The 15,660-nt window shown below is 36.1% G+C and overlaps 1 protein-coding gene across 4 annotated transcripts in view; it reads left to right on the plus strand.

Moving 5' to 3' along the window:
- LGR4 (leucine rich repeat containing G protein-coupled receptor 4) overlaps positions 1 to 15,660 on the plus strand; it is a 107,318-nt gene that overhangs the window by 77,708 nt on the left and 13,950 nt on the right. For 2 of the 4 annotated variants that reach the window (XM_054438055.2, XM_063671042.1), the window contains 8 exons: positions 2,970 to 3,041; positions 4,317 to 4,388; positions 10,041 to 10,256; positions 11,102 to 11,173; positions 13,253 to 13,321; positions 14,541 to 14,612; positions 14,796 to 14,867; positions 15,167 to 15,235. In XM_054438055.2, the coding sequence (XP_054294030.1) occupies positions 2,970 to 3,041; positions 4,317 to 4,388; positions 10,041 to 10,256; positions 11,102 to 11,173; positions 13,253 to 13,321; positions 14,541 to 14,612; positions 14,796 to 14,867; positions 15,167 to 15,235 (714 nt within the window). The remainder of the gene's footprint in view (positions 1 to 2,969; positions 3,042 to 4,316; positions 4,389 to 10,040; positions 10,257 to 11,101; positions 11,174 to 13,252; positions 13,322 to 14,540; positions 14,613 to 14,795; positions 14,868 to 15,166; positions 15,236 to 15,660) is intronic. The other 2 variants (XM_063671041.1, XM_063671043.1) reach the window with 1 other exon arrangement.

A 15,660-nucleotide genomic window follows, 5' to 3' on the forward strand; every position in this document is an offset into this window, starting at 1 on the left:
AGTTAGGTGACTTTAGTTTTCTCATGGTTAATAAAAGGGGCAGAGATTTGGGAAAAGGAAGCAAATATTTTGGCTAATGTGGTCAAACACTCTTTTCTGTCGACAAGATAATCAGGTGTTCTGCATTTTGCCATTTTGTTACTTTATAAAATACTTTTTTTTTTTATGAGCCCAGCACAATAGGCTGAACTCAAGGAAAGCCCATAGATACAAGGACATTCAAAACTAATATTAGAGACAAAAGAATAATAAGAATCCTGTAACAGCCTTACTCTGTTTATAGTGTTTCTTTTTTGGAGGACTCTAGCTTTTTAACACTTGGAAGAGCAGTCACAGGGCTATCTGAGGCCCTGGGGAAAGATGGCTACTGCCTCTTATGGCTTTTATGGTGCAATTTGATCTTTTAAAATGTGACCTTTTAAGCACTTTGCATTACAGCTGTGAGCATTATCAGTTGAATTTAATGAGTGAGACTTGGGTCCCTTTGAGATTGCTTGTACCAAGCTTGCACTAAGGTAGACTTTGGGATGCTATGGCGTCGGAATGATGAGCATTTTCAAGGAGGAGCTTCTGAGAAAGCAGTTTCTGTTTAATGAATTGGCATGTTGGTGGGTGGTAACAGAAGTTTGAGATGCACACCCTGTTCTTGAAGGCATTTGTACTTGGCCCACAAGACTAATATACAAGAAACAACCAGTAGACAGTAGCTTGTGACCAAGTTGATGAGCTCTGAGAGTTCATGCATAGGGCACATTTATAAGAATTGCAGTTGAGTGTTTAAAGGGGTACAAATGAGGTTGCTAGGTGAAACATTTAAAAGATGTAGTGCTTTGGGAGGCCAAGGCAGGTAGATCATTTGAGGTCAGGAATTCGAAACCAGCCTGGCCAACATGGTGAAACCCCGTCTCTACTAAAAATACAAAAATTAGCTGGGCATCGTGGTGGGCGTCTGTAATCCCAGCTACTCTGGAGACTGAGGTAGGAGAATTGCTTGAATCCAGGAGGCAGAGATTGCAGTGAGCTGAGATTGCACCACTGCACTCCAGCCTGGGTGACAGAATGAGACTCCATCTCAAAAAATAAATAAATAAAATAAATAAGTAAGTAAAAAATGTAGTGAAAAAGCTGGCTAGCCTAGAACCAACAGGATTTGCTAAAGAGAAATATTTTAAAATGGAAGCAACTGAAGAGGCCTTAAAACCATCTTCTTCAGTCTCTTGTTTTACTTCTGGTGAGCCCTGGGAGGTGAAGGGCTACAAGGCTGACAGCACAAAGCAAGCTGTTGTGAGCCTGGGTTATGGGGAAACCTTGAAAGGCAATGCAGTGTAAAATTTAGGTACTTGGATGCCTTGTGAGAAACAAAATTCATGGTGGGAGGACTTTTTAGGAAGAATTTAGTTTACGAGCATGAACTGTGCTAAACTTGGTGGTATCGCCTGAGAATCCAGCATTGTTATTCTTGCCATTGAAGAACTAATTCTTCATACTTACCCCTTGGGTTTCTGGGTCTTTTGGCTGTTTGCTTTTCTGTCCCCTTCCCGCCCCCCCATCTTCAGTGCAATCGCCTCTGTGTTAATGCTAGGTAAGGATTACACTTCCCAGGGCAATTTGCATTTTATTAGTAACTGGAACACCACTTCAAGAGAAAATAGTGCATCTAAAAGTAGAGCTTCAGGCCACAGTGACTTCACATTTTAAGGCTGGTAAAGTATCTTTCTTATATCCCTAAAATCAGGATATACAAGTAGAACAGATTAGAAGGGGGGGAACCTAAAGATGTTGTGTGTCTGGCACTTAGTAGGTACTCATTTTTAAATGAATGAATGAATTGATGAATAAGGCTTAGGGATGCAGAGTTTTTAGGGAGGGAATAGGAAGAATAGTGGAAATACATACCTTTTAAAGGAGGGATTATAAATGTTAAGTTTTATACATTTTTTTAAATTAAAAAATTTAATTATAAATTTTAACAGAGGAATTTTAAAGGAGGACTTGGTGACTATGTGGTCCTGAGACATGTGTAGAAGAGAGCATTAAAATATATATATACATAGTTACAGAATCTAGCTGTTTAGGAGAGTATCCCTGACAGAACCAGGACCCAGGAGAGTCCTATGTTTAATCATATGAACACACAATCATCATTTTTGAGTACACAGTTGAAAACCTTCCTTCCCTTCACCTGTCTACAAGTTAACTTATGTGAATCACTACCCTGCATCCTGATTCTTCTCCCTAATATCCTCTGTTCAACTTTTTCTTCTATTTCTCTATGCCCAGGGAAATAGGAGGAAAAGTAGGGTTCAGTATGAATTGGGTGCCCAGATTTCTTACAAAAGGATCCAAAGAATTCTTAACCTTTCCTTATTCTATCTTTATCCCCACTTGAATTTGTCATGTCAAAATTTCTTTAGGAAAACCTGTTTACTTCAGAAAAAAATATATAGGCCATTGTTTGGAAAGTTATGCTTTCAATGACTCACTTTTTGCCTCTCTTTTGCACTGGATATGCTGCCCTTGGTTATGCAGAGATAACAGGCTGACTTTCCTCCCAAAAGCATTCTTCCTTGACAGACTGGTTTGCTGTAATCTGTATAAACACTCTTGCCTGCTGACCAGTAGTCTTGTATTTATGAGGCCCTTAGAAAACACTGCAAGCTGCAGAGTGACCATGAATAGCAAACTTAATTTGGTTTAATGTGTTTTGGCTTGCTTGACCTCACCAGAATAAAAATGTGCCTGCTTAAATTATTGTATTGGGACTTAAAAAAAAATTCTAGAGACATTTATCTCATTGGAAGATTCACAGGATCATTTAGCAAGGGTTTAAGTCCACGTTTAATGTCAGATAGACTTGAGAAATGTTTAACATAGAGTTTTAATCACAGATTAGGTTTTTGTAAGTTCTAAATTTTAAGTCTGAATTACTATTTTTTTCTTGCTACTTTTTTTTTTTTTTTTTTTTCTAGACAATTGGCGGGCAACGACCTTTCTTTTATCCACCCAAAGGCCTTGTCTGGGTTGAAAGAACTCAAAGTTCTGTAAGTAATGCAATTTTAGAGTTTCACAGCTGGCTGTGTATTTTCTTTCTGCGTAGTCAACATGCTTGGAACTAGGTTAAGCACAGTTTCTTTTAGTTGAGGATTAAAAGATTTAAGGAGTGGCCAGTGAGTAGTGTGGGAGGCTAGAGTTTGATTTCGGCAACCCTGCATCTAGATAACAGTTAAAACTCTAAATAATAGGTATTCTGACCTCCAGTATATTACAGTTGAATGTTAGGCTTTTAGGGTGCCTAATGCATTGGAGCAAACCCATACTTAAGTTTTACTGGTAGGGTTTTGTTTCTACTTATTTTATAGCTATAAGAACTTTGAATTACCTGACTCTAAAAGGGAAAAAGGCTTACAAGTGCTCCAAATGTTAAAATAATTTTAGAGCTCAAGGGAATTCAGATGCCTACAATTTGTATAGCCAGCAAATGGTGAGGAAATAAATTCTTGGCAGTGGTCAGGAGCCTGGAGTATGGCAGATTAGGAAACAGGTGAACTGACTGCCCCCACTTCTGCCACTACCATGCTGGATGACCTTCAGCAGGCCATTAGACCTCTCTGGTTCAGTGAGCTAGGTGGGACCTTTATCTCTTCTATTCTGTGGTTATGACTCATGTCAGGCAGCCATTTTATTAATGTGACAGGAATGGCTCCAGGCAAAAAAATCAAAAGGATTTCATTTTCAGTATGGATCTATGCGTCTATTCGGCAGGCCCCAACTAGTAGATGATCAAAGCTCTATTTCTCTTCTGGCCCCACATGCATTGAGGACATTCCTGCTGTTCCTTAAGAGCTTGGGATCTGCCATCCGCTTGAAAAAATTGGCTTAACCTGATGTCCATGTTTCCGGGCTATGCTTTATTCCAATTTGAAAAGACATTAGGAATTCCAACGGATTTGCTTATTATACCTCCCAGTTAACTTGTTATACCTCCTAATTAACATTAACTAATAGTACCCAGGGTGATGAACATTAACTAGAGTGCCTTAATTACCAGAAACAAAACCACCCTTGGAAACATGGATTACCCAGCAAGTCTGTGTTAGGGCATGGCTTGGGATAGCAGTATAGATTTCCTTTCTGGCTTTACAACAAGTGCTTCTTGAAGTTTTGCAATTCTCTTGTCTTAGATGCTTTCCACCTCCACCTCCCCCCCATTTTTCCATTGGAAATATTTTTTGGAAAAAAAAAAAAAGGCTCTGAATTTTTCTAAGAAAAAATGGTAACTATCACTTGTTACTCACTAACCAAAAATTTTCTTTCAGAACGCTCCAGAATAATCAGTTGAAAACAGTACCCAGTGAAGCCATTCGAGGGCTGAGTACTTTGCAGTCTTTGTAAGTAACTTCTTGGTTTCTTGACTCACCAAGAGACTACTCTGGCTGTTAAAGGTGTAAAGAACTAGAATTGTGAGGAAAGAGGAGATTTATCCTTTCATCTGAGATAAAAACAGAGATAGCTAGTCGATGTTATCAAAATGTCCTTTGGTGAGGGAGAAGGAGGTGGTTCATTTTACCTCCTCTCTTGTCTTAGAGGCTGAGAGAAAGCTACTGGGTATTCACTGCTGGGTGTACTTCCATGAACTTGTGCACTGCTGGTGATCAGCACCCCTTTGGAACCAGTTATGTGTGTACAGAAGTTTTAGTGTCTTGTGCCTTGACTGTCAAGAAACAGCCACAAAGAGGTTTCTGTTTCGTGTGGTAATGATAATCAGAACAAATCGATTGTAATTCCTCAATTTGGTCAAGGGAACTTCTCGGAAAAAATGAAAAAGTATTCTTCAAAACAAGGAACTTCATTAGCTTCTACTAGAATAATGAATACAAATTTGCATTGCCTCACTTCATGTCCTAAATACCAAATACAATGGGACTCTGGGGCATAGTTTCTCTAAGTGTGGTACTTTGACCACACTTTGCAACAGACTCACTAGGGGGAGACTGCTAAAACGCAGATCCCTAGGCTATATCCTAGAAGTAATGCTGGTTTTCTTTTTAAAGGTAGAATTCAGAAGTCTAATTTTAAATAACAAATAATCTCCCCAGAAGCACTCTGAATAAAAAATGTTAACAGTTATCACCCTTATGTGTGCTGGTATAAAATTGCGTTTTAGCGACATCACATATTTGTATACAATTTGTCTCTTAGGTTTTGTATTATACTTTGAAATAACTGCAAATAGTAGGAAATGCACGCAAGTTAGAAAATATAGCGTGAAAATGATTGAGCTGCTTGTCTCATCAGTTTGCTAACATAAAGCCATTTTTAACTGCACCAAAGAGACATCCCTGGAAATTATAAATTATAGGTTACCGTTTGATTTTAGATTAGATATTCTAGTAGTTAATGAGCAATGAATGTGAAAATAAAAATATATGCTGTAAAGTTAAACTTTAAACTGTATCTAACCCATAAACAAGGAATATCCACGGTGTTGGCCATTCAATTCTTAGTTGAAATGAAAGTTTAATTTAAGGTGGTTGTATTAAGTAGCTTCCTTCACTAAAATGGTAAGTTATGGAACATAAGGATTTGTTTTTCACCACAGCTAATTGGGTATGTTCTAGATAGACTCTTAAAATGAATCAATGGGAATGAGTTCTCTTATAGAAATGTTATTCGGCTGACTTCACACACTTTCTCACCTCGAGTGGATGTACACAGGGCAAGTCATCTGACCTCTCTTGGACCTGAATTCATCAGGCATTTTAAATAGTCATGTTTTCTTTTGCTTCTTAAGAATATATTTTACTTCAAGACCTTCATATTGAATTGTCATTTTGTAAGATTTAATAATCAAAATACTCAATTATTTTGTCTAGTTTAAAGGGTAATAAAGAGAAGACTAAAATCTCATTTTCAACTGTAGAACAGAAAAATTACCAAAAAAATACAAATATTCTCTCTAATTTGTGGTCAGTAAGTACATTAAAGTACGAGACATTTATTGGTAATATAGATGATTTAAAGTGATGTTTTTCACAGAAATCATAGGTTTCTCTTTCATGTTTTAAAAAAGCATACTGTGCTTATCATTCATGGAGCAAATTGCTTAGTTTAAATTATCTCCAAAATTGGGATGAGTGTTTGGAGTACAGGTAAAACAAACTTTTTTTTAAAGGCATTGGGATGTTTTCATATACATCAGAAACATAAGGAGCTGCTCTGTGTCAGGCCTGTTTTCTTTAAGAAGGAAATGTTCATGCGTTTGTTAGTAGAGTGGGTGCAGTGGTGAAGTTAGATAGAGTTAAAGTTCTCTCATGGTGTAAAACAGTCTTATCAGCACTTGAGTCATTTTGAAAATCTGTTCTTCAGATCTGAATTACATGAAAGATTTCATTGTGGTTTTGAATAGTGCTTAAAAGAAGCAAAGTTCATTAGGTATTGAAAATGACCTGAAGTGGTTTGGTGCAAGTGTATGTTTGATAATGACTATAAAATCTGAAAGCCAGTTGTTGATACTAATAAAAAGGTAGCATAATTGCCTCCCATAAAGTGAAAATAACTAAAGCATTACCTCAGCAGGGTGTTAAAATGACATGTCATAATTATCTCCACTAGAAATTTTTTAACATCAGATTACATTTTTATTGATTATTAAAAGATCTCAAAGATTAAATTTCCTAGGTTTTTCTCAGTTTTGAAATATGTTTATAACACTTGCATTATTGGTAAGTTAGAACAGAGAGAAAGGAGATCTTTTGATTATACAGGTGTTTATTGATAACAAAGACTTTCAACAGTTAAATATCTGCATTTAATATTATTTTGTTACTGTAGTTTGTTTAGACAAGAAATTTAAAAATACATGAGTCTCAGTCAATTGTAAAATAGGCTTTTGAGAATAGAAAATAGAAGCATGTCTTCCAGACAAAAATAACAAAGAAATTGAGTGAATAAATATGTTATTCACCATTTAACAAGAAAACTGCGACTAATAAAGCAATAGTTGAATCTCTTACCACATGGAGTTTAAATAGAAAAATACCTTGAATAAACCCTCATACTCTTTCCACTTTGTGAGATAGCTGATGCTTTTCAGCATCTACTTAAAGAATTATAGTATTTTCTTCATCTGTTAGTTAGGATGAATACTAATAGAATAGATCATTGTTACAAAGCCACACTGAGACAGTGCTCTGAAGAACTGGTCTCAGTATAAGTACATACTCTTCACTTTTATGGGTGCCTCACCACACCCACATGTGAATTGAGAGATAAGGATTAACCATTTGAGTCACCACAAATCGTTTTTCTCATTTAACCTCTTATTTAAGAGTTTCATTTTTCCATAGTTCTTTTTAATCCCTACTTATTTGTGACCTCACAATTTTTGGAAATTTTTAGAATGGAGGAAATTGTATCCATGCTTTTATTGTTGTATTATGCTATTTTATTGTTGTACCTATGCTATTTTGTATAGAAGATAGCTTTATGACTGTCTTAGCTCAAAACTCACCTAGTTTTCTAGCAGTAAGTTAAGGCTATCTTTTTTCCTTGATGACACAGAATTCACAGGAGTTTAACGGTTGTATACTGTATGGAATTTATATTAAAAAGGCACTGACAACTTTCCTTGTTATACTATTTTCTGTATCAGTGGAGGCATTGTAGGTATTTGGAGGTGCATTACATACTGTTTTATTGAATATGAATATACATCATCAATATGATAAAATAAACAATTTAAACTTTTCAGCTGCAGTAACACTAAGGAACTTCAATTTGTAATGAAAATACAACCCAAACCCCTTACCTGGCCTATAGGGACTTAGGGAATGTGGACCCTGTTTGCATCCCCAGCTACATGTGTGTCCCTGGTCCCTCTACTCCCCTCCTCCTGTGTTTTAATCACTCTTAACCTTCTGGGAGTTGCTGGATCATACTAAGTTGGTTTCTGCTACTGGGTCTCTGCCCTGGCTCTTTCCTTTGCCTAAAACACTCCTTGCCCAGCTCCTACTTTGACTCATTCTTGCTTTTTCTTTAGGTCTCACTTTAAATGTCACCTTAGAAATACTTTTCTTGACCAAATGCATTTTGAGTAACTACCCTCCTCCTCAGAGTCCGTCAGTCTTTAACCTCAGTGCCCTGTTTATCTACTCCAGAGGTACTTTTTAAAGTACTTCGTTATCATTTTGTAACTTGTTTATTATGTTGTATGTCACCTCCGCCACTGGAATGTCAGTCTCTTGAGGACAGGCCTTATGCCTGTTGTTTTAATATTTTATCCTTTGTACCTAACAAGATGCTGAGTTTAACTGTGTTGAGTGAATTGCAGGTAATTATCTACAAGTATAATTTAGCTACATTAATATTTATTTATATAATATGCTTAATTGTATGATTATGTATTTAAGTCTTTTTCTTCCGAAGAATGGAAAAGTTCCACGAGGGGTGTGTGTGTGTGCACGTGTGTGCGCGTGTGTGCGTGCACACATGTTTGAACACACTCCTATCTGCTCATTAAAGCAAATCTCCTAAACAGCTCTGTAGGCAGTACTTTGCTGCTCTGTAGCCAGTACTTGGCCAGTCTGTTATGTAAAAGTTGCCTGTCTCAGGGCAAGTTCTAAAAGCCCCAAAAATAAACAAGTCTAAAAATGTGTGTTTCTAGGTAGATTCTTAAGGCAGCTGCTCAGTTTCCTAAGCTCTCCCTTTTTAAGTGTTCTTTCAGTTATCTTGACTCTATTAGAAAGAAAGCTTCCATCAGATACTCACCAGGACCAATGGTCTTTAACCCCTGCTAATCTGTCATTAGGAAGGGAAAATGCATCTGGGTCTAGGAGCAGTTGATTGGGACCAGGGGCCCAGAACTTGACTGTGGTGGAAAGGGACAATTATGGCAGGAACTGAAGTTGGAACAGCGCAAGGAAACAGGAGGCACAAAAACCACTCTAAAACTCAGAATTTCCTGAACCTCAAAGGTGTCAAACTATTTATTTAAAAAGATGCAGTCATTTTGAATTTTTAACCAGTTTTTTTTCTGTTCTGTAATTTTCACAAAGAAGTCCAAGGCTGTGAGGCATGAATATAAGTAATGAAGATACATCAACAAGGGATTTGTGAGGAAAGCTGTGATTTGCCTGGCACGTAGTGTCCCTCATCATATTAATACCAGATTGTCTTTGTGTTGAAAAGCAATTATTCCAAAATTACATCTTGTTGTGCCAACAGTAATACGTAGGACCTAGTTTCCTGATTTTCAGATGGGGACTTAATTTTAAATATGAGTAATCCTATTAGTAAGGTGTTCTTAATTCCAAAATTTTTGGAAAAATTGAAGAACCTTTAAAGCCACAGTAACATTGATTCGAGAAGCTGCTTGATTTTTCCAACAGATAATTTGACCTTAATAACTGTTAATTTTGGCACACTGATTTTTCAAAAGCACTTAACTGCTAAGAGAAGAGGAAAAAATTGCTTTGCCTGTACATGACACTTATATTTTTAACTTGCCTAGAGGTAATAAGGATGATTGAAAATCTATTTAGATTCTTTATTGCTATACAAAAATTTTAAGTATTTTCTAATATTTCTCTTTGGTACAGAATCAGAGTAGCAACTAAATTTAATGTCTAATGTTAGTTATAATGTAAGATTGGAAGTAAAGTAGCTTATTTGGTCAACTTAGTTTCTTTTTTTTTTGTATGTCTGATAATTATGCTCTAAAACATAATTTCAGTATTAACTTTGCAAGTGTTTTTAAAAAATATGTCTTTCTGCTATAAAGTTACTTCTTAGCCAAAAGCCAAAGATAGTTGAAGAATATAGATTTGGATACATGCCATTCTTATGAAGGAAGAGAAAGAACTGACTTTCATACACTATACAGATCATGAAAAAGTTATTAGATGTTATGAGGACTTCTAGTAAAATTAAAGATGATCATTTTTATAAGTCCTTTTTGTTTTGAAAGTTTTGAGTTGTGAGACTTGAACTGACTCATTTCACTAGAATTTGTTACTGAACATGGTTGTTTCTGTTTCTGTTAGGCGTTTAGATGCCAACCATATTACCTCAGTCCCCGAGGACAGTTTTGAAGGACTTGTTCAGTTACGGCATCTGTGGCTGGATGACAACAGCTTGACGGAGGTGCCTGTGCACCCCCTCAGCAATCTGCCCACCCTACAGGCGCTGACCCTGGCTCTCAACAAGATCTCAAGCATCCCTGACTTTGCATTTACCAACCTTTCAAGCCTGGTAGTTCTGTAAGTATCTATCCCTTTTAATTCCATATATTCGTGTTAATTGGGGTACAAAAACAGATTTCTTCTGACAGATTATTATCAAAGCACCTCGCTGAATATGCTCCTGAATAGTTAGTGCTTTGGGAGCTGCTTTTGTACAATATTAAACAGAATAGGATAATTTAAAAAAATTACCAGCTGATGATAATTGTGAATCTCCCTAAGATAAATGACCAGTTGTAATCATGAGAAGAAATTGGGTCATTCAGCACACACTTATACAACTTTTACTTGTGTCCCAGCAGCGTATTCAATGTTAAAAGAAGGGAAATCATTTTGAGGTGTCCATAGAAGTTAGTCCCAGGGATATTTTGTGTTTTCCACTTGTTCAGAGAGTACGCGATGCAGTGTGTTTTTAATCTTCCAAGACATAACAAAATAGTGCTTCTTTTAAAATCTGTTGGAGATGTCACTGGTGTAAACTACACACTTCCTCCACACCGTTACTCTCATGTCCTCAGTAAGAGAGCTCATCAAACTTTTGTTCATATATTTAAGAGCTAATCAAAACTTTATTTTGATATGAATAAATGTTAATCTTCCATGTATGTACCATATTTCCACTAGAGATACTTTCTCTTTCCATGAGGTAGTCTATGTTTCGTGAGTCTGTGCAGTGTACATAGCAAGAGATAACTACCCAATGTCACTTGTTTTCTGTGGTCAACAGAAAACTGTTCAGCTGTTTAGCTGTTGATATGTTTAGCTACATCATTCCTTTACACACCAACTCAGACATATAAAACAATGATAATAGTTGCCAATGGGGGATGGAAAAGTCACTTTATGCTTTTTTTCCCCTTTAGGCATCTTCATAACAATAAAATTAAAAGCCTGAGTCAACACTGTTTTGATGGACTAGATAACCTGGAGACCTTGTAAGTATATTCATATTTTGGGCAACTGCATTGTGATAGTGAAAGTATAATTTTGTACTTCATTGCAGAAAAAGAAAAAAATATTGGCCTTAAGTTCAGCTCCTTATTAATTCACTTTGATACCGGACTAAATTCTTGCTATCAAATAACCTAATTATGAATACTAATCTAAGTCCATGGCTAAAAATGGCAAAGTGTGAATTGCATATTTTCCCCCAAAGAGTACACATTCAAAACAACTCAATCTACAAAGATTTATACCTTTCCAGAAATGTTGGTTTTGTTAAATGTATGATAGTTTTGGAAGTTAGAAACTTCTAAAATGAATTCTGGATAGTTTTATTTTTTCCATGACCTCAGTTGCCTTCTAATTGTTAACACTGGGTTTGAATACTATATCTGCTTTTACATGTAACAAATGAAGATTTTATATTCTGCTGTGATACTTTTGTTGTTGTTTCCACGAGCTAAAGTGTTTGAGACCTCTGGCTTTTTCAACTGTACATTGCTCCACTATATAAGTAAAAGGCATTGTGTAGCTGTGTATAATTGAGAGTAGTATCTTTATTTTTGTTCTTTTATCCTATATTAGTTGCCTTTATTGCCTTTATTCAAAGATAATGTAATTTTTGCTGTTGTGATGAGTAAATGATTCAGAGAAGGTCCCAATTACATGGGTGAGTAAAACCTGATTGGAATGCTCAGGGTTTGTAGTATTTTATTTGACTGAATTTTCTGGTTAACTGTCAATTAATGAGAAGACTTAAAATCTTTTAGGACTCTATTAATTCACTTTTCTATCTAAATTAGAGGATAGGAAACATCAATGGATATATGAAAGTTGAAAATCTTGTAGAAGATAGTTCCAAACTCAGATCTCCTTTGCTAAGTGTGTGAGTTCTAGTGTTATAAATGAAAGATTGAATAGGTTTCCTAATCCTAAACTGTGTACACTATTTCAATTATGTTAAAATTAAACCTCTTCGCAGTTAAGTTTTTATTTGCCATTTTTTCTTCTATGTTACAAAAAGGAAAAGGAAACCAAAATAGGTCTCCAAGGAGCTGAGCTTTCAATTTTATTTTACTTTCATTCTGAAATCAATCATGCTAATCATATGCCAGTGTGCTCTTTATGTTAAAAGAAATTAAACTTTAAACACTCTCAGAACTAAGACTTTTTAGTACAGATCACTATGGCTTGTCTTTCTCCTAACTAATGTAAAATTCCCAATAATTCATAACCTGCATGAGGACAACAGTTGTGTGAATCTACCCTGGTCCTTCTGATTATTTTTATTTTTTATTTTTTATTTTTTTTTTGAGACAGAGTCTCGCTGTGTCACCAGGCTGGAGTGCAGTGGCATGATCTCGGCTCACTGCAACCTCCGTCTCCCAGGTTCAAGAGATTCTCCTGTCTCAGCTTCCTGAGTAGCTGGAACTATAGGCATGTGCCACTATGCCATGCTAATTTTGGTATTTTTGGTAGAGATGGGGTTTCACCATGTTGGCCAGGATGGTCTCGATCTCTTGACCTCATGATCTGCCTGCCTCAGCCTCCCAAAGCGCTGGGATTACAGGCATGAACTGCTGTGCCCGGCCTCCTTCTGATTATTTTTATCTCAGGTCATCACGCTGATGGTGGAACTAAGGTCAGCTGCTCTTATACCAGAATTTCAGGAAGCCACTGTGAACTCCAAATGGAAACCTCAGTTTCATGCTGTCATTTACAAATGGATATTCAATGAATTATATTCTAGAATGAATTTTCAGAGAAATACCATTCAGATGATTTATGTATTTAATGCATCAGTAATATATGATTCTTAAAATTATTTGAACTTGTAAGTTTGTTGACCTAAAAACATCATGGAAGAAGAATGATTTCTCTTTATTCATTATTGTAAGAAAAAGTGTAAATTCAGTTAAACTCCTACATGGTTTTGAATGACGATATGGTTGATAAAGAAAGATTACCATACAGAGGATATGATTTAAAAAAATATTTGTCTGTAACAAAATGCCTTATGAATTATGACCACTATTTAATATTTTGATATATTTTCACCAATTTTTTTCTAGAGACTTGAATTACAATAACTTGGGGGAATTTCCTCAGGCTATTAAAGCCCTTCCTAGCCTAAAAGAGCTGTGAGTATTGGTTCATTCTCTTTATGTCTTCATATCCCTGAAACTCAACATTTAATGTTCCAACAATGGGATTTTAGAACATCTTGTTCCATTACGTGTAACCATAATACATGCACACAAACACACAAATAATCATAAAGTTGGATTGTGTTCGATGACAGAGACAATTTTGAGTATAGATTGCTGTATAGGGTTAGATGCTGGTAAAACAAGAAGGCCTGATATACAGTGTCTGCCTTTAAGGAGCTTGTAGTCTTAGTCTTACTGGGGAAACTGATCATGTTAAGACAGACAGCTGTTTCTACGTAGAAATAAATGCTGAATGAATAGGATAAATAAATCATTCCGGAAGAACACCTAATTGAAGTTTGGAGTTACTGCAGAAAGCATCACCAAAAGGAAGGAGTTTGACTGGACTTGAAAGAATAAAAATATTTAAACACAGGAATGAGGGAGCATTTTTGTTTTTATTTCTTTTTGTTTGTTTGTATGTTTTGAGATGGGGTCTCACTCTGTCGCCCAGGCTGGAGTGTCACAGTGCAGTGGCATGATCACAGCTCACTGCAGCCTTTACCTCCCAGGCTCAGGTGATCCTCCCATCTTAGCTTCCTGGGTAGCTGGGACTGCAGGCATGCACCACCATGCCCAGCTAATTTTTAAATTTTTTCTAGAGATAGGGTTTCATCATGTTGCCCATGCTGGTCTCAAACTCCTGGGCTCGAGTGATCCCCTCAGAATGCTGGGATTACAGGCGTGAGCCACTGTGCCCTGCCTGAGGGAACATTTTGGATGTCGGGTTTGTCATGGGTAGAGTTAGTGACTGTACATGGCACAACAGGGACTGTGTGTCATGAGCTAGTTGATGGTTAACATTCTAAGATGCATTGCCAAGAGGCTAAATACAGGCTACAATGAGAGAGATTTTGAGGATAGAACACCTGTTTCTCATGGTCTAAACCTTTTTTTTATGATGAAGCAACAGATAAATGCGTATGAGGGATCTGATAGATACCAAGCTAAGCAGTGGGTTAAAAAAGAATTAGGTATGATACTGAAAAAGATAACATAAAATTAAAATTTGAGATTTCCTATGCTTTTGAAAATTTTCATGTAGTCATTATCAGTTGTATTTTATATAATGCTGAACAGCAGTAGATACTTGGGTTTTATTTCGCAAGAGGATAATGCATTTCAAAATACTTTTCTCCTATCTTTCTAGAGGATTTCATAGTAATTCTATTTCCGTTATCCCTGATGGAGCATTTCATGGTAATCCACTCTTAAGAACTATGTAAGTATTTTTGAAAGTTTCTTTTAATGTGTAATTATATGAAGCTGTGTCCATACAATGCCAAACACCCTGATAAAGAATGAGAAGTCAGGCTTTTAGATATATGTACATTGTGAACATAGATTTAATATTAGAGTGCTTGTGAACATATGAAAATTTTACTTTTTTTGGATATTTTCACAGACATTTGTATGATAATCCTCTGTCTTTTGTGGGGAACTCAGCATTTCACAATTTATCTGATCTTCATTCCCTGTAAGTATGTGAATTTAAAAACAAACCTGGATATTTATACAGTGTTTTAGTGGAAAACAAGTATTTATTACTGGAACTCCAGAAAACAAAATCTTTAAAAATTTTTTCTCCCTTGGGCAGAATTTATAATTGTTCTTATTTTTGTGAATACTTGGCCAAATTATCATACTTTCAAGTACATTCAAGAGATAAAACTAGTTTTATTTTTAGTTATAGTTGCCTGTAATTTTAAACTGTTTAAAACATAAAATATGAAAAAAAAATTTAAAAATTACTTTGCCTTTCTCAATTTCTTAAAGAGTCATTCGTGGTGCAAGCATGGTGCAGCAGTTCCCCAATCTTACAGGAACTGTCCACCTGGAAAGTCTGTAAGTAAGGCCCTTTGAAGAGGGGTATAAAGATAACACTGCTGGACTGCTAGCAGGGTGCCAGGGTCTTTTAGTGACAATGATGGGTTTATGTTGATTCCTCCAGTTTCCCTTTGTATATATCATGCATGGAGAAGAATATATTGGGTTTGGGGTCAGTGAGCTTAGGCAGAGTAGAGCCGATTATGTGGATAAGATCTGAAAAGTTCACAGAAAATACAAGGCAGTAACAAAGTGCCAAATTAGAAGCAGTGCTTTCAGAATTTAGAAGTGGGAGCAATCAATGTAGACTATCACAGAAGGCTTCGCAGAGGAGGTAGAAGGTTTAAATATTGTCAGGTTTCCCAGAGCTCAGTCTTTTATTTAAGGCAGGATTAGTAAAACTGGAAATACCAAAAGTATTCTCAGAGATAGCATATAGATGA

Source organism: Pongo pygmaeus, chromosome 9, assembly GCF_028885625.2.
Source record: "Pongo pygmaeus isolate AG05252 chromosome 9, NHGRI_mPonPyg2-v2.0_pri, whole genome shotgun sequence".
Classification (NCBI taxonomy): Eukaryota; Metazoa; Chordata; class Mammalia; order Primates; family Hominidae; genus Pongo; species Pongo pygmaeus.